Below are 23,454 nucleotides of genomic sequence, written 5' to 3'. Positions count from 1 at the left end.
CTTTTTGAATAACACATTTTGTGCATTCTAGGAAGTTTCCTTTCTGGTCTAGTAGACTGCCTAAATATCTACATACAGTTTCACCAGTATTCTGTCAAGCCTCAGTGAAGAATTTCTGGCAAGAGAAAGTTTTACATTTAGAAGTATGTATCTGGTTTTATGAACAGTTGTAGTGAGTTTGTTGTTCTTGCACCAGTGCTGCATCTGAGCAAGTACATCATTTGAATTTTCCTCAGGTCTTGCCCTGGACCCTACAGACACATCTTCTAGGATGTCATCTGCATATGCAACACCACCTTCAGTAGCATCTGCTCCATATAATAGATGTAATAGGGATTCAATACTAAGATCCCTTTTTTTAATAGAGGTGGAGCCCCTGCATGCCCACACTGGCATGATGGCCAACTCAAAAGGTCTACTGCCATCTCTGCATAAGGGTTAGTTTTCACTAAAGTGAGGTGTCGCAGGATGTGGATACTGCGAAGTTTGTATATGTCTGGTTAAGGTTAACCATTAATACTCACACATCTGGAGATAGATTGGGGCGAAGTCAAACGAAGGGTAGCGGTTTGAAGGGCAGAGGGAAAAATGTGCCAAGGCAAGAGCCAAGGGGAAAAAACCTCTGTGATAGGTTGGGTGGTAAGAGCAGTAGCAGATGTCTTGCTGCCTGCGATAGGTCGTGCAAGGGTAGGCTTTGTTAGTAGTGGGTATCATGCATGTTGATGCCTTTGATGTTGTGCGGTGCTGTTGCTTGGTGGCTGCCGCTGGGTGCCGGTGGTGAACTCTCAATCAGCTTCAGCAATCTGCAACAGTTAGGTTTATAATTGTTTTTGTGTCTGATAGGTCATATATCGGAACACAGTGTACGGTGATGTTGACAAATTGTTTGTGTATCAGTGGGCGAGCTCGTCGGTTTCCCTGCTGTGGCCTGTTGGTCAGCTCAGATAGCAGCTGGTAATTTCCAGTCAGCGTTGCTGATTGCAGGGGCTTGCCGACGTTTGTCACTTGTTGGTATATGTTAACTGGCCATAGGTGGCTATGCCCTAGCTAGTAGTATCTTTGGCTGCTTGTGCTTCCACCTATGGTTGTGATCGTAGTTTCCTAGAGTAAGGATGAAAGAATTGTTCGACTGTTTCCAGTTCCTGTGTAGTCGTGTGGCGTGTTTTTTGAATGCTTCCTTGAGGGTTTCAGGGTGGTATTCTTGGTGAAGATCCACGGTGCGTGTGTAGTGTGTAGCTTTGCTAATGATTCGTAGCACTTTGTTCTGTATAATCTGTAGGCGGCGCAGTCATGTAGGAGCTGCATATCCCCAGACGGGAGCTGCATACGTCAACAGAGGTCTAATCAGTGTCATATATATGGACCTCGACACCCTCCTATTCAGTGTGCTTTCCCTGTTGAGCATTGGGTAGAGTTGTTTGAGCCTCACATGCGCTCTGTTGGCAATGTATTTGATGTGGTCCCCCCATGTAAGTTTCCGGTCCAGCCAGACACGAAGATATCTGACTTTCTCCCAGAAACATATTGGGCGTGTATGTAGTGTTATCTGTCAACTGTGTTGATTTTTGCACAGTAGTTTCGGTCTGCATGTAAACAGATCTGCTTCGCACTTGTCGACGTTTACTTTAATACACCATCGCTCCAACGAAGGCTCGGCAGTTCTGAGCTCCCAGAACAGTGGACCACTGTATGGAGCATTGAGAAAAGCCTTTGGTAACCTTTCTGACTACATTGTTCTGCCCCACAAGCCACTGAATACTGCACCCACTGCAGTAATCTACAAAGCTCTTCTACAGACACTTGGGGACCCTGAGATATCAAAAGCGTGCGAACATTACAGTCCACCAAAGATTTTCGAATGCATCTGCCATGTCAATCGTGAGCATGACTGTGTACTTCACTATTGTATTTTCTACAATCTAAAGAGGTCTGTTAACCCTATCATCTATAGACATCCCGTTTCTGAATCCATACTGACACTAGTTTAGACCTGAGAGCTTCCTGTCCACCTATATCTGATCACAGAACAGCCATTCCTGAACTTCGGCCAAGGCATTCAATTAGTGACTAGGTCTATAGCTTTTTGGTGATGCAGGTTGTTTGTTCTTGCCCTTTTTAATTACTACTGCTCTAGATGTTTTCCATATCATTGGGATCCTACCTATTCACAATGCCCTATTTAGTAATGCTGTCAAATATGGTATTATCTGTGGACCTACCATCCATATGATCTCAGGGTAGACACCACCTGAACCAGGTCCCTTTTCAGTTTTGAGCTTGGAAATTTCGTCAGCAACTTCTTCTTGAGCAAAAGGTATCACCGATGTCTGATTGTTGTATTCATTATCTAGTTCACTTCTATGTTGTGTGTGTATTTCAGTATGTGTGTCTGTATTATCATCAGGTAGTAGGACGGTTAGCAGATATCCTGCTGACTCCATCCACCCATCATTGAGCCTTCCTCTTTACGAATTATGGGCATGACAGAAGGGCCCTTAACCTTTTCAGTCAATAATTTATACAGTCTTCCCCATATGTCAAACTGCAGTCACCTTTGTAGTAATTTCTCCCATGTATTCTTTTATTTTTGTGGAGCATTTTTTTGTAGCACACCTTAGTTGCCCTGTATTCATGGAGCTTCATGATTGCCCTAAAATTTCTTCTTGATCTTACCATTCGCCTCAGCGTGGAACATTGTAGCCTGACTGTTTACCTTTTTATTAGGAATTAAATGTATTGTGATCTTTGCTAGAGTTAGCACCCAAGTATACATGTACTGGAAGCAGTACCATTGGAAATGCTGCAGTGTAGGTAGCTAAGCCATTCCAATCTGTTTTCCTGATGTCTAACCCAATCCTGCTTTCCTCTGCTTGTCTCCTTGTGTTATTGTTATAACCACTTTAATCAAAATTGCATCATGGTCACTAGATGTTAGGTTCTGGAATACCTGACAACTCTTAATCTTAGTTGCTGTCATGCCATTTGCTAAAGTGCCATCTTCTTTTCCCTCAGATGTGCTCGGCTGGCCTTCTAGATTTAAAACAATGAGGTGCAGCTCCTGTAGTGCCTCCTCTAGTATCTCACCACATTTGTCAGTTTGCATCCTGTGCCACAGAGAGGATTTTACATTTGCATCTGTTGAGACAAGGAGACATGCACCTTGTCCGTATAGAGTGATCACCCAGAGCTTATCTACATAAGGTATGATTGGATGAGAATACTGCATGTATATGCTTACCACAACAAACTTTGTCAACACATCCATCACTTCTGCTGTGACCATGTGCTTCTCACACAGCAGTGCCACCTTCGTCACAGTGAATTTCCCAGTTGTAGAGCCAATGGCAGACATTGCCTCATCGTGACCAGTAACTGTTACCATATCCAAAGGAAAATGTCGGAGCTTAACAATTGTACGGCATGTTCTTGCAAATACACTATGTCAACATTCAGCACATCAAATAGTTTTTGTATTTCAGTCACTGCCACTTTACTTCGACTAGCATTTATCTTTAGTAATTTATCCTTTTATGTGTTTTGAGTCTGAACAAAGCACTTTGGAGAGGAGAGGGGTGGGTTGAAGAAAACTTGTTCATACATTTGCAAAGTCCACTTATAAATGCCCAAAGTCGAATGTTTCATCTATTCTCATGAATGCCTGCTGAAGGAGGTCACATAATGGTTTAAACTCTGTTGGTGAATTAATTACTCTCAAAAGAGTCCTGTCTAATGCCCCGGGTGCAGGATACATAATAGATTTTATATTTAGGATGCCCAACTCTGAAAAATGTCTAAGAGCAACTTGCAATACACTGGGATTCTCCGAATGACTTAACTGGACATTAACTTTTAAATTATTATAAATTTTCTCAGATTGCAATTGAAAATCATTTTTAGTAAGACTCAAATTGCAAGAAATATTTTTTGTATTCGACAGAAGGACCTGATTTTCACTGAATTTCCCTGTTTTTTGATTCTCGTACTCATCAGTATTATCACAGTCACCACACTCCACATTGAAACAGGATAGGCTCTGCACATAATATCAAAGCTCCGTGGGTGTCTACTCCCACTGCAGATGCGGTGTTGATGTTATCATGATCATCCCCATCTTTATCATACTCTTTGGCAGGATTTCCATGTAGATGAAGTGTCGAGTTGGATGGATGCCAAATCGAGAAGCCTCCTGTTGCAGGTGTTACTGCACCAGGAACATCTCTTCCATCAGCAGCCTCCGCAGCTTCGGTTGATGCAGATGTTCCCCACAAGGTCTGTCCTTGAACAAAGTTCACCAACTTCATCTGGTATGATTTCGCACTTGATTAGGAAGTGCCTTCTTATCTTGAGGACAAAACATTATGAGTTATACGGTCCGTGTTAAAGCTTTCCGAATGTTCAGCTACACTTGCACTAAATTTCTGTAGCTCAAGTTCATTTCTTGTGTAACACATCTTGTCCTGGGTTATTACCCATTTAAGAGCCTGTCATCTAAGTTACTTTGCAACTGCTGTCTCTAATCTTTTCTGTGTTATTATGTCATCTATGAAATTCTCAATAAACTCTCTGATAATTGGTGCTCGAATGTCATCAAAATGTTACACTCATCTTCCTGGCAGTATAATCCCAAGTTGCTGATGCCAGGCTATGGCATGATGCTAATTTCTGGCTACTGTTGACAGGTTCTTGCACTTCCTTTTCCTATACATCATACGTTCTGCTTCTTGCTTTACATAGATTTGATATGGATTTGACCACTGTATTGCTTGTATTTTAGATGGATACGTAGTCTGTTATAGCTATTTCACATTCTAAAAGCATTGCATAGGTTGCACATTCTTTAATAATCATTTTATAAATGTAGTGGAAAATATAGGCACCAACTGCTCACCAGATAGGGCAGATCTCTATACGAAAGAGGCATTCCCGGTGCAAACAAATGAAATTGAAATCCTACCCACCTCACCATCTGAAATTAAGAAAATAATAAATTCACTTAAGAATAAAAACTCACATGGAACTGATGGTATCTCCAATAGAATACTAAAATCTTGTCCACACCTGATAAGTCGAGTTCTTAGCCACATATGTAATAGCTCATTGAATCAGGGAATATTTCCTGACAGATTGAAATATGCCATAGTTAAACCCTTGTATAAAAAAGGTGACAAGACAGACGTCAACAATTATCGTCCTATTTCACTTCTGACATCCTTCTCAAAAGTGTTTGAAAAAGTAATGTACTCAAGAGTAACTTTACACATTAGTGGGAATAATGTTTTAACAAAATGTCGGTTCGGTTTTCAGAAAGGTGTTTCAACAGATAGTGCTATACACGCTTTCACTGATCAAATTTTAAATGCTCTGGATAGTAGAACATCACCAATTGGGATTTTCTGTGATCTCTCTAAGGCTTTTGATTGTGTGGATCATGAAATCCTCTTAGATAAGCTGAAGTACTATGGAATGAATGGTTCAGTACACAGATGGTTCACTTCATATTTAACTGGTAGAATGCAGAAGGTTGAAACAGTAAACCCACATAGTACACAAAGGTCATCAGATTATTCAGACTGGGGATGTATCAAAAATGGGGTACCACAGGGTTCTGTCTTGGGGCCTTTACTGTTTTTAATATATGTTAATGACTTGCCTAATTATATTCATGAAGATGCAAACTTGGTTCTCTTTGCAGATGACACAAGTATTGTAATCAAGCCTAAAAAGCAAGAATCAGCTGTGGAAAATGCAAATAATGTTTTTCAAAGAGTTATTAGGTGGTTTTCCGCAAATGGACTTTCATTGAACTTTGAAAAAACACTGTACATACAGTTCAGTACAGGGAAAGGCATAACACCAGAAAAAAATATAGAGTGTGGGGGAAAACCTTTAGCTAAAGCAGATTGTTCAAAATTTCTGGGTGTCTGTATTGATCAGAATTTAAACTGGAAGACACACATTGACAATCTACTGAAACGATTGAGCTCAGCTACCTATGCTATTAGTGTCATTGCAAATTTTGGAGACGAGCACATCAGTAAGTTAGCTTACCATGCATATTTTCATTCGTTGCTTTCTTACGGAATCATCTTTTGGGGCAATTCATCACTCAGAAAGAAGGTATTTATTGCACAAAAACGTGTTATCAGAATAATGTCTGGGGCTCATCCAAGATCATCTTGTAGACAATTATTTAAAGAATTAGGGATATTGCCAGTAGCTTCACAATATATATACAGCCTAATGAAATTTGTTGTTAGTAACCCAGATCACTTCAGAATTAATAGCACAGTCCACAGCTACAATACTAGGAGATAGGGTGACCTTCACTACTTGACATTGGCACAAAAGGGGGTGAATTATACTGCCACAAAGATTTTTGGTCAGTTGCCAAACAATATCAAAAGTCTGACAGACAACCAATCGGCATTCAAAAGTAAGTTAAGGGAATTCCTGAATGACAACTCCTTCTACTCCATAGATGAATTTTTAGACATAGGCCAGAGAAATACAGTAAGCATTAACAATTGTACCGTATATAAGACTAACAATGATTATTTGGGATAAATGAATCTTGTGTACTTTGACACGCTCCAAATCATTACGAAAGAATCGTGTTCATGATCCATGGAACAAGTAATATAACTAATAACAAACTAAACTCACAGGTGAGTCACGAAATGCTCCTGTTGCGACAAGGAATGTGACAGGTTTCTTGTTGATTTTTGAGCTTACACTTTTCTGGTGGCCCTCTGCTCCACAGTGGGAGCACATTCTCTTCTTACACTTACAGGTATTCTTGATGTGACCTAAGTCACAGCATTTATAAAATTTGGGCATGTCAACATACTTATTTATTCCTAAAGCATGGAAAATGACATACATGTTTTCTTTTTGGTGCAGAAGCTTACGAACATGCGAAGTAACTTCATTATGTGACTGACATAGGTTTCATACCTTGTCTTCAAACTCCTTTTTTTGATTGTGCTCATAAATATCTTCGGAAAGGCCAGTGTTGTCCACTTCCTTGAGCACATTGCACACAATTAATAGATACCTCTTCTTTTTCAGTGGCTCACATTTAATGCTACATATCTTATTTGCTTCCTCTTTAAGCTTTTTGCAGTAATCATAATTTTCTGTTTCCACTAGGACAGTGCTAATGTCTGGCCGTATCAGTTAGATCCTAGTCTTATCCATCCTTGGATTTATTACATCAGTCAGTTTCTTCTTCACATCTGTGTTCTCAGTGTATATAGCTGTTGTACTTAGCATTGGTTTTTGCGAAACAGCTGTAATGGGATATGAAGGAATATACATACTTGCTTTTTCTGGCAAGTTGGAGCTCTCATGCTCTAGAAGCTCTACAGGGGGTTTCAGTATTCCCAAATCTGATTCAGAGATTTCTTGATGTAATCTTCCATTCTCCTCTCACAGTTCTTGTAACTGTCCAAGCAACCTGGACAAAAACATGACCCGTTTGAACACATTCTGCATCAGTTCATTTATTACAGCAATGGGAACTTCCTTCGCTTCTTGAAGGAAATTGACGATGTTGTCGTAGCAACCATATTCAATGGTTTGTAAATATCCTGTATTACATCATCTGTCAGCATAACTGTCAAGGTGCCAGCACTCACTTTCTGTCTTATGACATTGTCTTCTCTGTTTTTACCACAAAGGAACACACTGTTTTGGCTGCATGCCTCTAGAATTTTGTTGATAAGATGCTGTTGGCTGAAGTCCCTAGTGGTGCTTGCAGCTGTGGCTGACAGGGAAGTCAGCTAGTGGCTGCAGATCCTGATGCAACACGGTGTCCCAGCTACTGTTGATGACGCACGGTGTAGTTATCACAACACACCTGCTGAAGTGGTGAAACATGAAGGATGCTAGACCGTTCAGTCTCAAAGGGTGCAGGTCGAACACAGGAAGAATGTAAATACAGGAAGCATAATAACAGTTGTAAGTTGTTATAGCTGTGTTGGGAAAGTACCAGAGTTCCAAGCGCTAATAGAAAGCACCAATGCTCAAATTGTTATAGGCACTTAAAGCTGGACAAAAGCTCAGCCGAAATTTTTGCGAAGAACCCAACTGTGTTCCGAAAGGATAGGCTAAACATGGTTGGTGATGGAGTGTTTGTTACTGTTGGAAGTAGTTTATCTTGTCGCAAAATTGAGGTAGATAGTTCCTGTGAGTTAGTATGGGCAGAGGTCATTTTTGGCAACTGAAATAAAATAATAATTGGATCCTTTTACCGATCTCCCAAATCAGATCATACAGTTGCTGAAATGTTCAAAGAAAACTTCAGTTTGATTTTGAACACGTACCCGACTCATACGATTATAGTTAGTGGTTACTTTAATTTACCCTCAATATGTTGGTGAAAACCCATGCTTAATTCAAAAGGTATGCATAAAACGTCATCCGAAATGGTGCTAAATACGTTCTCTGAAAATTATTTTGAGCAGTTAGTTCATAGCCCATGCTAATAGTAAACGCTTGTGAAAACACGCTTGACCTCTTATCAACAAATAATCCTGAGGTAATAACAAGAATCAGAACGGATACAGGGTTTAGTGAACATGGGTTGTCATAGCGAGATTAAATAAATGAAAAATATATAGCTACTCAAAAAAGCAAATAAAAATTTACTAGATGCCTTCCTGAGAGACAGTCTCTACTCCTTCCAAATTAATATTATAAGTGAAGATCAGATGTGGCTTGAATTCAAAGAAATAGTATCAGCTGCAATTGAGGGATTTATACCAAATAAATTAACAAACAACGGAGCTGATCCTCCATGGTACACAAAACGGGTCAGAACACTGTTGCAGAAACAGTGAAACAAACATGCCAAATTCAAACAGATGTAAACCACCAAGATTGGCGATCTTTTACAGAAGCTTGAAATTTAGTGCGGACTTCAATGCAAGATGCTTATAGTAGTGGCCCTTTGCTGTTCCTTATGTATATAAATGATTGGGAGACAGTCTGAGAGGCTGTCTTACGTTGTTTGCAGATGACGCTGTCATCAGAAAATCAAAACAAATTGCAAAACGATTTAGAAAAGATATCTGAGTGGTGCAAAATTGGCAGTTGACCCCTAAACAATGAAAAGTGTGAGGTCGTCCACATGAGTGCTAAAAGGAATTTATTAAATTTCAGTTACACAATAAAGCAGTGAAATCTAAAGACCGTAAATTCAACTAAATACCTAGGACTTACAGTTATGAACAACTTACATTGGAAGGAACACATAGAGAATGTTGCGGGGAACGCTAACCAAAGACTGCATTTTATTGGCAGGACACTTAGAAAATGTAACAGGCAGATATGATACACGAGTTGGGATGGAAGTCATTACAGCATAGACGTTTTTCGTCGCGGCGAGACCTTTTTACGAAATTTCAGTCACCAACTTTCTCTTCCGAATGCGAAAATATTTTGTTGAGCCCAACCTACATAGGTAGGAATGATCATCAAAATAAAATAAGAGAAATCGGAGCTCGAACAGAAAGGTTTAGGTGTTCGTTTTTCCCGCTCGCTGTTCGGGAGTGGAATAGTAGAGAGATAGTATGATTGTGGTTCGATGAACCCTCTGCCAAGCAGTTAAATGTGAATTGCAGAGTAGTCATGTAGATGTACTAGGGAGACTGCCTACACTACACCTGTCCATCCCCTTTTAAAATACTGCTGCACGGTGTGGGATCCTAACCACTTAGAACTGACGGAGTAGATAAAAAAAGTTCAAAGAAGGCAGTACATTTTGTATTATCACTAGATATGGGAGGGAGTGTCACTGAAATGATGGGCAGGGTTTGGGCTGGACATGATTAAAAGAAAGGTGGTTTTCATTGCGATGGAATCTTCTCACGAAATTCCAATAATCAAATTTCTCCTCCGAATGCAAAAATATTTTGTTGTCACCGACCTACTTAGGGAGAAACAATCACCACAATAAAATAATGAAAATCAGAGCTCGTACGGAAAGGTATAGGTGCTCGTTCTTTCCGCACGCTGTACGAGATTGTAATAATAGAGAATTGTGAAGGTGGTTCAATGAACCCTCTGCTAGGCACTTAAGTGTGATTTGCAGAGTATCCATGTAGATGTAGACGTAGATGTTAGCTGCTTGTTCATGTATGCTGCGAGCAAACACACTTCAAAACTTTGATGATGTTTGTTACATAGTTTACAAAGTCTTGAATCTAACCAGTAACACACTGCACTACTAAACACTTTAAGCTTGTGCGGCTCCAAATATTGGTTGTTTGTAGCAACTTATTCCCAAAGAAAATACACCTAAATCAGAGATGGTTCATGTGAGTACCATTGTGGTGCCCATCTTGACTAAAGAAGGAAGTCCTCAGTGGCAGTAGTATAGAATACGTTCAAAATGAACTTGAGGAGAAAAACAGTGATGGCATACACTTTGACAATAAAGCTAACAGAAAGAAAAAGAATAGCTGGTGAAATTAATTGAAATGTTACAGAAGACAAAGTCAATTCACTTGAAAAAATAAGTGACCACAATGAACAATAAACTACCAAGAGCCTCAGGAAAGACAAGGAAAAAAGAAAAAATGACTTAGCATCACTGGATACTCAAAAGATCCTTGATTCAGAATTTTGAAAAAAAAAAATAACTGTAAGAAATAACTTAACCAAAGTAGACAATGGAAACTGAAAGCATGTAATAGTCCAAAATATTTTAGGGATATTTATTACTTTACAGCTGCTTCTCAACACCAGTTATTTAAGCTTTCTTTTTTAAGTTGCAATTTTTTAAGCTGCAGTTTCTAAAATGATTATAATGTTACAAAATCTGTTCTCAATTAGTTTAACTTTCTTATCACTTTGTGAACATTTTGAATAAGTAATCCTAGAACTATTTTTTATTATTTTGTTGCAGAGTCTTGAAAGCCTTTCACTTCCAAGGTAGGGAGAGCTGTTCCACAACTGACCTTCTTACAAAGAGCAATAAAGAAGTAGAGTATCTGAGACAAGAGATTCACCCTGAGCAAGAATCCAGAAAAAATAACAAGACAAACAGTTCAGAGAAGTTTGACTCTCAAGATTTCTACCAGAATGAGAAAATCAACAGCTCTTGTGTGTCCCATATAGGTAAAGCATCATTTCATGAAGCCCGAGGCAAGAAGAGAAAACATGAAGAAATTGATGAGAGCAAGTTTACCAACAGTTTAAATGTTTTACAGCAGGATCTTGAACCTGAAATTCACTATCAAAAAAAATGTAAACGAAAGAAAGAAAGAGTAAAAAAGGAAGTCCTCAATGGCAGTAGTATCGAACCCCTTCAAGATGAACTTGAGAAGAAAAACAGTGATGGCATACATTTTGACAATAAAGCTATACATTTTGACAATAAAGCTAACAGAAAGAAAAAGAGAAACAAAGCTGTTGAAATTAATGGAGATGTTACAGAGGACAAAGTTGTATCTGAGGTGCTGTGCCACAATTCGCCTGAAAACATAAGTGACCACAATGAACAAGAAACTACCAAAGGCCTCAAGAAACATAAGAAAAAAAGAAAAAATGACTTAGCAGCACTGGATGCTCACAAGAGTCTTGATGCAGAACATCTACATCCCACAGACTTGAAAAAACGTAATAAAAAACTCAACCAAAGTGATGCAGAAACAGATGTGGCACAAGACCAAAGTTTATCATTAAGTTGTGAATTCACAACTGACACGACATTTTTAACTAGTTGTTCTAAAGGAGCTCAAAAGTGCAAAAATGGATCTTCATTAACATGCCAAAATATTGATGATGTAGTGAATAGTGACTGTGACAGTAAAGACTATGGAGGTTCAGATTTTGTAGACAGAGCTGAAAGTAGTACTCCAAATTTTACTGGTGGGTGTAAGATTAGAGATGTTGCAGACTTTCTGTCGCAGGACAGTACCAGTATTTATGATTCTGCCCTCGGAAACCATCTAGACAATGTCACCAACACAACCATCGGCACAAAGCCTAAGCGTAAGAGGGTCCGTGTAAGGAAACACAGAAAGAGAAATGGAATCCAGAATGATAGTGTTGTTGCATTACCATCCGTGGTCGTACAACATACAGTTCCACAGTATAGTATTCCTCCAAGGAAACACATAAGATTTGATGATGCAATGGGTGAAAATTTAAAAGAAAGTACAAGCAATAAAGAGGTACCTTTGAATGATGATATGGATATGAGAAATAATACAACTGAAGAAACCTGTGACTCTAAAGCATCACCAAATGTCAATGATGAGAGTACACATGATCTGACTCCAGAAACTGAAGTTACGGACTGTCCCATGAAAAGTAGCTTTGAATATTGTACTCCTGAAAATTGTATAATTAAAAGTGATATTACATCTTTGCCAAACCAAATTCCTTTACATCAGCAGTGGGCATTAAACACTGCTGATCTGAATATGAACACAAAGGAATCTTTACAGAAGCTCTTAATTCTTGGAAAACAGAATTCAGTTCCTGTTGTGTTTGAACGGAAAAGTCAGTGCAACAGTTCTGGATCTGCATCAGAATCCTTAATGCCGGTCTCAAAACAGAACAGCAACAAAAATTCTGAAGGAACAAGTGATTTTCATAGTACACAAGTAGTGGATCAGGGTGATATGACATGTCTGAAAATGAATCCTAATGCTATTGATCCACTTCGTTATCCTCAACTGGAAGGAAAACCAAAAAAGAATGATATAATTGCTTTTAAGGTCAGTACACTGTAAAAATAGATTTTGTATTTCCTTAATACCCATCTGATCTTTGTGTTGCTTTTGTGTAGGGTGTTTCCAGTTACATCTAAGAGGAATTAATAGAACACAATGCATTTTGCACATGATTTTTTAGAAGTGTTTTTAAGTTCTTACTGTCTTTTTAGAAAATCTATGTTGATAAATGACTGTGTGTTGCTTAGCACAGATATAGGTTTCCAGGAATATTTAAGATATCTAACCCAACCGGGACTTCATCCTGTGCCTGTTGTAACTACCACTTATATGATTATGAAGACAATACGCTGTTGCTGCTGTAACAATTTTAAATGATATAACAAATATGAATGGCAGTCATTTTTTTTTTTTGTATCATGATGGGCATAAACCTGAGTTCTTAAACTAAGCCCTAAGAAGTCACAGGTAATTCTCACACCTCACTGAAAGTCGGTCAACAGACATTTTCGTGAATCAGTACCTCCAATACTTCTCAGTGGCATCCAATTATCACTTTAAAAAACAGTAAAACATGTTTGCATAATCTTGGATGAGTGTCTAAATTGGAAAGAGCAAATGGTTGCAGCTTGCAGGAAATCTCTGTATGCAATCCAAAACTTTAGAAAAATATTTCTGTTTCAAATTAAACAAAAATTAGTCCAAGTATTTAGTCGTACGAAACTTTTAATTATGTGATGTAGTTCAACATCATAGAAATTGTGATAACTCCAGATGACTTGAGCTAGCAATGAATGCTTGCGTAAGATATGTATGCAACATTCTGTTGTTTGATCACATCAGTCCTTCCTGTACTCAGGTTGATGTAACCAGGTAGACAACATGGTCTCCATGTGCAGTATTTACTTCATTGTTTTCTTCGTCACAGGTGTGTTCAACACCTCTCCTTACATACTAAATACTTATCATTACACACAGTACTAGGTTGGATACATCCAGCATCTTGCATAACACTAAGTCTTTCACTATCTCCATCTTCTTCTTCATTTCCTCATACAATTGTGGAACAAATTACCCTGGAACTTGCTTCTTGTCCAAAACACTTTCTGCACTCAAGTATAGATTAAAGCTTTATCATTTATCATCAGCATAGCTTCTCTTTCTATGCTTTTCTCATCGCTTTCAATTTCTGTTTTCTTCTTTCCATCTCAGCAGCTAATCTTACCCTACTATTTCTCTGTTTTCGTCCATCCAGTCAACTTCTCCACCTGTATTCCTTCTATTCTGTTATTATATGTTTCTGTTTAGATGTGCCTACTCATGTTTGACAATAACATAATGAGGGAATTGGAAATGAAGTCCCATGCTTCTTGACAGAGCGTAGGGGAATGATGTGGGAGACACGCACCGCCGTACTAGGCAAGGTCCTAATGGAGGTGGTTTGCCATTGCCTTCCTCCAACCATAATGGGGATGAATGATGACGATGATGATGAAGATGACGCAACAACACCCAGTCATCTCAGGGCAGGTGAAAATCCCTGACCCCACTGGGAATCGAACCCAGGACCCCGTGCTTGGGAAGTGAGAATGCTATTGCAAGACCACGAACTGTGAACAATGAGGGAATTGCTTAACGTTAATAAGGCTGACATTTATTATATTCCTTGTATTCATTACTACATGTATCGTTATTAGCTACTACTGCTACTACTACTACTACTACTACTACTACTACACTGCCTGTATGCACTGATGATCCAAAACATTATGACCAGCTGTTAGTAGCTTGTTTGACCATCTTTGAAGGCTGACATTTATTATATTCCTTGTATTCATTACTACATGTATCGTTATTAGCTACTACTACTACACTGCCTGTATGCACTGATGATCCAAAACATTATGACCAGCTGTTAGTAGCTTGTTTGTCCATCTTTGGAATGAAATCATCACTGATTCTGCATATCAGGAATCCAACAGTTTGTTGGTAGGTTTCTGGAGGTATGTGACACTAGATGTCTATGCATACATCATGTAATTTGCTAAAATAGTGGGCTGCTGATTTGCATATGTTGTGATGGTACCTGGTAATGAACCAGATGGATTCCATCTGATTTACATCAGACCAATCTGGCTGCTGAGGGATCAACGTGGGTTCACGAAAATGCTCCTCAGACCACTGTAGCATTGTTCTGATTCCAAGATGTGGACAGCTATACTGCTGAAAGAAGACATTACTGTCAGAGAAGACATTAAGCATGAAGGAAAGCAAGTGGTTCACAGCTGTCAGCAAATCTTCGATTACTACCACAGGTCCAAGCAAGCACAGGAGAATGTCTGAATGTCTCCCATAGTATAATATTTTTCTCACCAACCTGTATCTGTGGCGGACTGCTGCACATTTCAAACTGCTGTTCACCTCAGTGACGGCAATTGTGGAGGTGACCATAGACCTAGTGTAGCGAAAAGAGCTGACACGTTTCCATCGATCAATGGTCAAATCCTGATGTCCCCATGCCCACTGCAATCTTAACTGATGATGTCGTTAAGTCAACATGTGACTATGTAGGGGTGATCTGCTGTAGAGCTCCATGTTCAACAATGTACGACATATGGTGTGCTCCGAAACACTTGTGCATGCACCATCATTGTGTTCTTGCAACAGAGATGCCACAGATCACCATCTATCATAATATATTCTACTTTACAGAGGAGACAATGTGCAAACCCCACTTTCTGTGAAGAGTAGTGGATGTCCAACCATTTAGCACCTATTGGTAGTTTCATTGTCTTTGTAGCTCTTTCCACAGATCCTCACAACAGTAGCATGGGAACATTCGACGAGCTTCAATGTTTTCGCGATACTCATTCACTGGCTCAGTGTAATAATAATCTGCCCTTTGGATTTCCCCATTTGTAGCCCATATCTTTGCCAGGGTGATCCCCCGTCCATGTCTGCTGTGCTTACATAGTTTCGTTATCGCATCACATGCCCGTAATGCCACCAGACGGCATCCAACATTGTGGTGGGCAGTGGTCATAATGTTTTGGCTGATCAGTGTATATTTCTTGTGTGTCGTACGAATTGTTGTGTCTACCCAACTAGGAAGTCTAGCTAGGTGTAAGAGAGGGCCTGATAGCCCTAATGTTTCCATATGAAGTAAACATATAAATAAAAATATGGCATGTAGGGAAAAAGGATAAGCTGCTGGTACCAAGACACACAGGAAGCAATAAATTGGTATATGATGCAGCAGCCATGGAGAACTGCAGGCTACCTCCAGTGAAACAATGCAGCATGTCTCTACATGAAGTGATCTTATTATGTTGGACTTATCGTGCATCATTGGGAGGAGAAGTGACTGTAAGTGAGCAACAACAAGGTTTCCTTGTCCATTAAGAGCACACATCAGTATGTGGCACATTTAGTATATGGACAGCAGTATACCACATTTTGGACAAGTGAACCCAAATGCTTGAAATAGGTCAGCTCACAGTCTGGATAATGATTTGCCCTCCATTTTTGGGTTATGAAACTAAATTTTTCAATAACCTATTAAAGTAGAAAGTATTGTATTGACTCTTCTGAAAATATTTCTTTGTTAGACTTCGTAGATTTAATAATTCCAAAGTTTTGGCTTGTGCTGGATCTTTCATAAGACTTGTAACACAGAACCTGTCGCCATGCCAAGACACCGTTTAATTGGAACTTAAATGAAACACAAGATTAAATAACATCACTATTTACAATTCATTACACTAAATTAAATTACGTAGACATTTACATTAATTCTTTTGCTGTGTGTAACTATGAGTACGCCTAGTGTGAGAGAGTTGTTCAGAAGGACTATTTTGCATTTTATTTAGACTGGCACAAACAATCAAGTTTTTAAACAACTAATTTTTATCTTTGTATTCATATTCAAAAACACTTTTGTGTATTGCCTGTATTTAATTATTTTGTTGTTTAATGGTTGTCTTGCTTTTTAAATACTTTATGTACTTATGTAGCCTAATATAGTTTTGGAGAGTTTGTATGAAATTTATTTTTCAGTTGCTAGTTGTGGGCCTAGGTTTATCTTCAGCAACGATTTATTATACACATTTTTACAACTGATTGTGTGGTTTCCAAAAACTTTTACACTATTGCTAAGTCCATACAGTCTACTTACTTTAAGAAGAGAGACACTATTAAGGTGTGTCCACATGACGCCCTTTTTCTTTTTCACTTTGTGCATGTGTGTACATTTCCGTCAGTACATTTGTGCACATGTAATTTCTTCGAAATAGACACTGTACATAAAAGTGTATTACTTCCTGGGTTTAGTGGGTATCACTTATCAGATGACAGGCACCTGGGTCTCGTGTATGTTTTGTTGTGTAGTGTGTTAGATTATGTTTAAAGACACTCTGTGTACAGTAATGTCTGTTGGCCCCAAAGAAAGCTCACAGAAATTTATAGATGATTAATAGACAAAAAGGATTCATATGGAATGCTGCTTCTAAGGATTTTTTGAATAAAAATTTGAGATATGATACCCTGAGAGTCAAATATTAGATAAAAAGTCTCTGATCATAATGTTGTAAAGAATAAAGTCAGTCGTGGAGCAGGAAGACAGAGGTGAAGAAACAGCATAAAAATTTATTGAAAAGAGGTTATGAAAACTGTGTATGAATATTGATGCTGTGGTGACTAAATAGCACAACAATTGAGGAGCATGACATATTAACACAAGAAAAAATGGGATATGTGTATCTCCTCAACATACTATTAGAAATTGAAATGAAGTACAATGATGAAGAGGAAAAAAAATTATAAAATCTCCGTTCTAGTGTATTCTAGGATCTAAGACAATATTAATCAATATGTAATGTCTTTTCATTGAAGTTGTGTAAACAACTTTTATAAAAGAAAATATTTTATGATGTGTTGAAAGTAAATTAACATTCACATTATGACTAATAACTTTTTTAAGTATTTCTCTATTTCAGGAATAATCACTGAAGTGCTTTGTTTTGAAAATGTAAGATAAATATCTTGTACTGGTATGTAGGTCCTAAGTTGCCTGTTTCCAGCTAAAAAATGTTATTGTCATCCCTATTGCTGCAGTGTCCCATGCAGAAAATCTTACATCTCACTGTGACCACCTTCTGAAATTTACAAAGTATAGCAGTTGCTTTTTATTTCTCATATCCCTGTTGCTTGTATACTGTTTTACCTACAGTTCCTTTTTTTCTTTTTATGTCACTTTTCATCAAACTAAACACAGCACAAATTGCTGTACAAAGAAATGAATGTGTAGCAAACTGCTTGGGCAGTGGGGCAATGCGTGCACACAAGAACACACAAGTGTACATGCATTCTTCCTACTAATTTCTTGTGCATGTGCTTTTATTCCTGTGCTTCAGTGATTGCACACAAGGAAAAAGACATGTGGTTATATCTTTACATCATAGAGATGCTTCTTTGACATGATGTTTGCCATACTAAATCTTGAGATAGATTGAGTACAACAATTTGGATCCACATATACAGTTTACATTTCATCACACAAGTGATTCAGTTGCATGTAAGGAAAAAAATAAAATAAAATGGTGATAATAACAGGGGATAGTTTTAACTTCTGTGATATTGATGCTGTGAGAGTCCCCTATTTAAGTAATGCAGCATTCCTTGCCCCCTCCCCCAATCCAGTTTTGGTTAAAAAAATGTGGAATTTACAGTGGGACATTGTGGAATATTCCCACTGCAGCCCCTATAGTTTATGAAATTCCAATCAGTGGCAGTGCTGTAAGGAGCCTTTAAAGAAATGGTGCTTTCCAAGCAGAGAGCTGCCATTGGGTTTATTTTGGCAGAAAATCAGAGGATCATAGGTATTCATAGGCACCTGCAGAATGTCAGTGGAGACCTGGCAGTGAACAAAAGCACAATGGGTCATTGGGTGGGTCATCTGTCATCATCCCACCAAGGTTGCATAAACCTGTCCAAAAGCCTGCCACTTGCCAGTTGGCCGCACACATCCATGGTTCTTGCAATATTGGAATGTGTGGACACTCTCATTCAAGCTGATCAATGGATCACAATCAAAAGTCTTGCTGCACATCTGGACGTCTGTTGGTAATGCTGACACACTTATCTCCCAGTTGCATTTGTCAAAGGTGTGTGCCCACTGCCTAACAGAAGACCATAAAGAGCACCAAAGGATCATCTGTGCAGAATTGCTTGCATGTTACAAAACTGATCAAGATGATCTTTTGTCGAACATCATCACAGGCGAAGAAACACGGGTTCATCAATTAGAACCAAAACATAATGGCATCCACTCATCCAAAGAAGAAGTTCAAAGCCGCACCCTCATCCGGTAAAATTATGGTGATGGTATTGTGGTGCTCTGAAAGGGTTATTCTGTTTGATGTCCTCACTTGTGGTGCAACAATCAACTCTGAAGTGTATTGTGCTACCTTTAGGATATTGAAGAAACACCTTCATCACCACAAAAATGCAAACAAACTTCTCCTTATCCATGATTAATGCAAGGGTTCACGCAAGTCTGCACACCCGAGAAAAGCCCACATAACTTCATTGGACTGTTTTTCCTCATTCACTCCACAGCTTGAATGTTGCACCTTCCTAAATTCCATCTGTTTGTCCCAATGAAGGATGTGCTCCACAGGAAGCGGTACATAGATGATGGGGAGGTTACTGATGAAAACAAGACTTTTTCCCCATTTCCCCAACATCAACCAGTTGAGTGATACCATAGAGGCATACAGGCTTCCCAGTAATGTGAAATGAGGCCATCACTTTGCATGAAGATTATGTTGAAAAACAAGGTTTTGTAGGCAAAAGAGTAGGGAATAACATGGTGTACTGGAATCCTGAATAAAGACGATCTGCTTTCAGAAAAAGATGTGGATGCCCCTCGTATAATAGCAGGTACAGCTGTGGTCATATTTTTCCCTTGTATAAATACTGCAGTCATTTTTCCCCAACTGAACTGTTTTGGACACCAAAAGTCAAATTTTTGAGTGGGCTTTTGGAACTTGAAAGTGGTGAAAGTTAAGTCTCTTGCTGTATAATATAAAGTTTCCTGGTTGTGAATGCCCCTAAATATTTAATTTTTAAGTTAGCAGTAATGTGCATTAACAGGGAATATTTAATACTTCTTTTTGAAGTTCTAACAAAGTAAAACTACTACAAAACTAGTGGACACTTGTTTTGTTATTTAAGTATTATACTGTCCAAATTCAGGGATGAATAAAAATACAACCATATTACTGTTCTGAATACAGTATAGGAAAATTGATGGCATTCAAAATAGCTTCAGTTTGCCTCAGAATGGATAAATACTGATGCTGTTTGATTTTAAAGGGAATCTTGCATCATTCTTTCAGCAAAACAGTGGAAAGTTCAGGTAATGATTATGGAATAGACAACAAAGGTTCAATAACTTTGAGGTCTGGTGGCTGCGGTGGGCAGGGGAAATGCAACTATTTATCATTGTGCTCACAAAACCAATCTTAGATAATGTGAGCTGTCTGAACAGGGGCACTGTCATGTTATAACACATGACCACAAATGGGGAACAAACATTGTACCATGGACCTTATTAGTCAAAACAGTCACATAATCCTCAGCAGTAATGCGACCTTGCAGAGTAACTGCGGAGTCCACAGAATACCATGATATACACATCCAAATCAGCACCATAGCCCTGCCATGTTTCACTTTTGGGATTTAGACTCAGCCAAAGACTGGAAACAGTGTGAAACAAGACACATCTGACTAAACGACTTGTCTTCCTTTGCTCTGTAGTCCAGGTTTTGTGGCTTTGACAACACATTTTCCTACTAAGGGTGTTTGCCTGATTGAGGGGTGGTTTCGGAAATCCAGCTCACCCTACAATTCCCAGCTTATGGAACTCCCTTTGTGTTGTATTAGTGCTTACAGGGTTTATGAGTACAACATTCAATGCTGCAGTGACTTCCGCAGCTGTCTTCCTCTCATTTCTCATCACAATCCTCTTCAATGATCGTTCATCATGATCACTTGACACACACTTATGTCTGATTTGTTACTTAGTAGATAATGTTTTTCCACTTTCACCATATGCGGTATAAATCTTTGGTATGGTACTTCGTGTGACACCAAACACTGGCTCTCTCGCTTTCAGGTGACACTCAACATATGAGCACAAAAAATTTGCCCATATTCCAATTCACTTAGTTATGACATAATGCACTCATAACTACAAAGGACTCTGTTCTGACCATGACTAACACTCCCAGTGTATTGAGGACATTGCACACGTGGTGTTCGTGATCAAATACAATAGCACTGCCTGCATGCTCAGCTAGCATCGGCATTTATCTAGAAGCGTGTATTTCTCACAATGTTTCCACATTTGGCCAGCTCCTATGATTCTAGCAATTACATGTGAAATATGAGCAATACAATCTGATTCTGATGTTTTAATCCATATTTTCTCTTTCAATACAAAATGATAGGAGTTAGGTGGAATGTTGTAGAAACATTTGGCTTCTTCTTAGTTTTATCATTCAAGATGCAGTTACAGTTTGTGGCTGAGTATATATGTTTCTAATTCTTCAAACAATTTGATCTATACTCCATTCTCAACAAAATGGTATGTCTATAGTTACTCTCACTTTGCAAACACTGAACGTTGATTGAATCCGAAATTAGCATTCTGCACCAACAGATTAAATTGTCCATTAATCAATTAAACCAAACAGTAACAGCCCCTGATCGAAATTAATATAGATCCAAACATACCCCTTCACATATATTGCAATTATGATATTAAGCACACTTCCAAATTAGTGTTGTGGGGGGAAACCACATGCTCATCAAATGGAAGTATTACACAGAAATGTTGTACCAGCTGTGGAGTGGAGATAACGGACCCATGACTGTAGTAATACAGTAAATCAGAAGCGCAGCTGTCAGTATCCAACCACAACCCGATGTAGTCCAAGTAACCAGAGTGGCAGTCATAGTTCACATTGTGGAGACAGAGCTGGACAATAACAGCTAGTGATGGATAAACTAATTTACCCGTTGGGTGGCCTTACATTAGCCTGCTACAGAATGTGGGTACCAAAAGCTAATATAATCAAATTGGTTAGCATGCATGCTTCCGTTTGTTCGTGGTACCATATGCTGGAACTCCTATCTATTTGGCCAATATAAAATTTTGTTTATGAAGTGTAGTTTAATTTATAAAACAAGTGTTTGTGATGTGCTTCATTATTCATGTCTGTTTCATAGAATAGGGACATTTTATTAGTTTTGGGAAAAATAATTAGATATTTTTAGCATGCCTGTTTACAATAACAGCTTACCAATGTTTTTCACAATACTGGGGAGGGTAGTGGGTGGACTGTGCTAATGTGCTAGTAAATATGGAGTTACTTATTTTATTGTAATAGTTTTTAGTGTTCTTTGGGAGTTTGTTTATTACTATAAAGCTATAACTATTACCATAAGCTTAAATAACTATATTCTTATAACTTGTCTTCAGTATGCAATGGAATTGCCCTATAATATGCCATTTTATGTTCATTTGGGTATTATGATGTGCTACTGATTGTCTCCTCAGTTGTAGTAGATTTCCTTTACATTTGAAATTTGTTTTTGCAATGTGTTAGTGAGAGCTGAAAATTCTTAATGAGATGAGACATCAGTTTGCAACTGATGATATGTACAAGTTTTCTGTTCTCCTTTATGAGTGTGAATGTTACACTTGGACCCAAGTATTGAACAATGAAGTAAGACGTTTGAAATGTGTTACATCATAATGCTGTGCGTATACCTTGGGTACTGAAAATGTCAAAAGTCAAGGTCTGTCATTTGATGAAAAAGCAAAAATAACTTCTACACTGTAGAAAACAAAGAAAGACACAATACTTACTACATATGAGGGGCAAAAGATATCAATAATTATAGGTTATTATTGAAGGAAAGGTATATATTTGTAGCTCGACTGGAAGATGGAAAAACTCGTGGCTGAAAAGAATTCAAATATTGCACAGCTGTACATCAGAAGCAGTTGTCCATGCCACATTATTAGGACAAATTATTAAGTCAGTGAAATTTATACCACTATCCGTTCCAGAATTTATATTTTGTTGTATTATGTTGAGCTGTTTGGCAAAAGCATCTATTTATTCCTTATTTGGGGCAGCAAGGTAAATGTATCATCCAGTAGTATTTGAAATACAGTAGAGCTCCTTTTATACATTTTTGAAGGAGGATGATAACATAAATGGAGATTAACATTAAAATGAAACTTCTTAATATAATTGTATTAATTTTAGATGCATGTGAACAGAAGATAAATATAACATACAGTTGTTGGTATATTAGTTCAAATAGGCTGATGTCTAAATTAAGTTAAAGTAGATGCTGAGTTGCAGGTAGGTACAACAAAACGATTGTCACAGATCAGCTTTCGGCCAGTAAGGCCTTTCATCAAAAATAGACTATACACATGCACGACTGCGGTTTCAAAAATGTGAGAAGAAACTTTCTTTTTCATAATATTGTTACATTCCATCCCGTATTTGCCATTGTTTAAGTTAAAGTAATTTAGGCGTAAAGAATAAATCAGTTGTGGTTTTTCTTTTGTAAGTAACAGTGCACTCATAGATCAAGTGTTCAAATGCAATTAAACTTGTGTTTTATCATCACTGATGTTTCTTGATCTTCATAATGCTGTGTTACTTTCAATGCAGAAAGTACTTCTGAC

At 38.3% G+C, this 23,454-nt stretch overlaps 1 protein-coding gene across 1 annotated transcript in view; it reads left to right on the top strand.

Annotated features, from left to right (window-relative positions):
* The window catches only part of LOC126354442 (uncharacterized), a 60,490-nt gene that overhangs the window by 16,137 nt on the left and 20,899 nt on the right, over positions 1–23,454 (top strand). Inside the window, exon 2 of the mRNA XM_050004132.1 lies at positions 10,910–12,728. Within this exon, the coding sequence (XP_049860089.1) occupies positions 10,910–12,728 (1,819 nt within the window). The remainder of the gene's footprint in view (positions 1–10,909; positions 12,729–23,454) is intronic.

Source organism: Schistocerca gregaria, chromosome 1 (assembly GCF_023897955.1).
Source record: "Schistocerca gregaria isolate iqSchGreg1 chromosome 1, iqSchGreg1.2, whole genome shotgun sequence".
Taxonomy (NCBI): Eukaryota; Metazoa; Arthropoda; class Insecta; order Orthoptera; family Acrididae; genus Schistocerca; species Schistocerca gregaria.
This window is presented reverse-complemented; position numbering and strand designations above follow the sequence as displayed.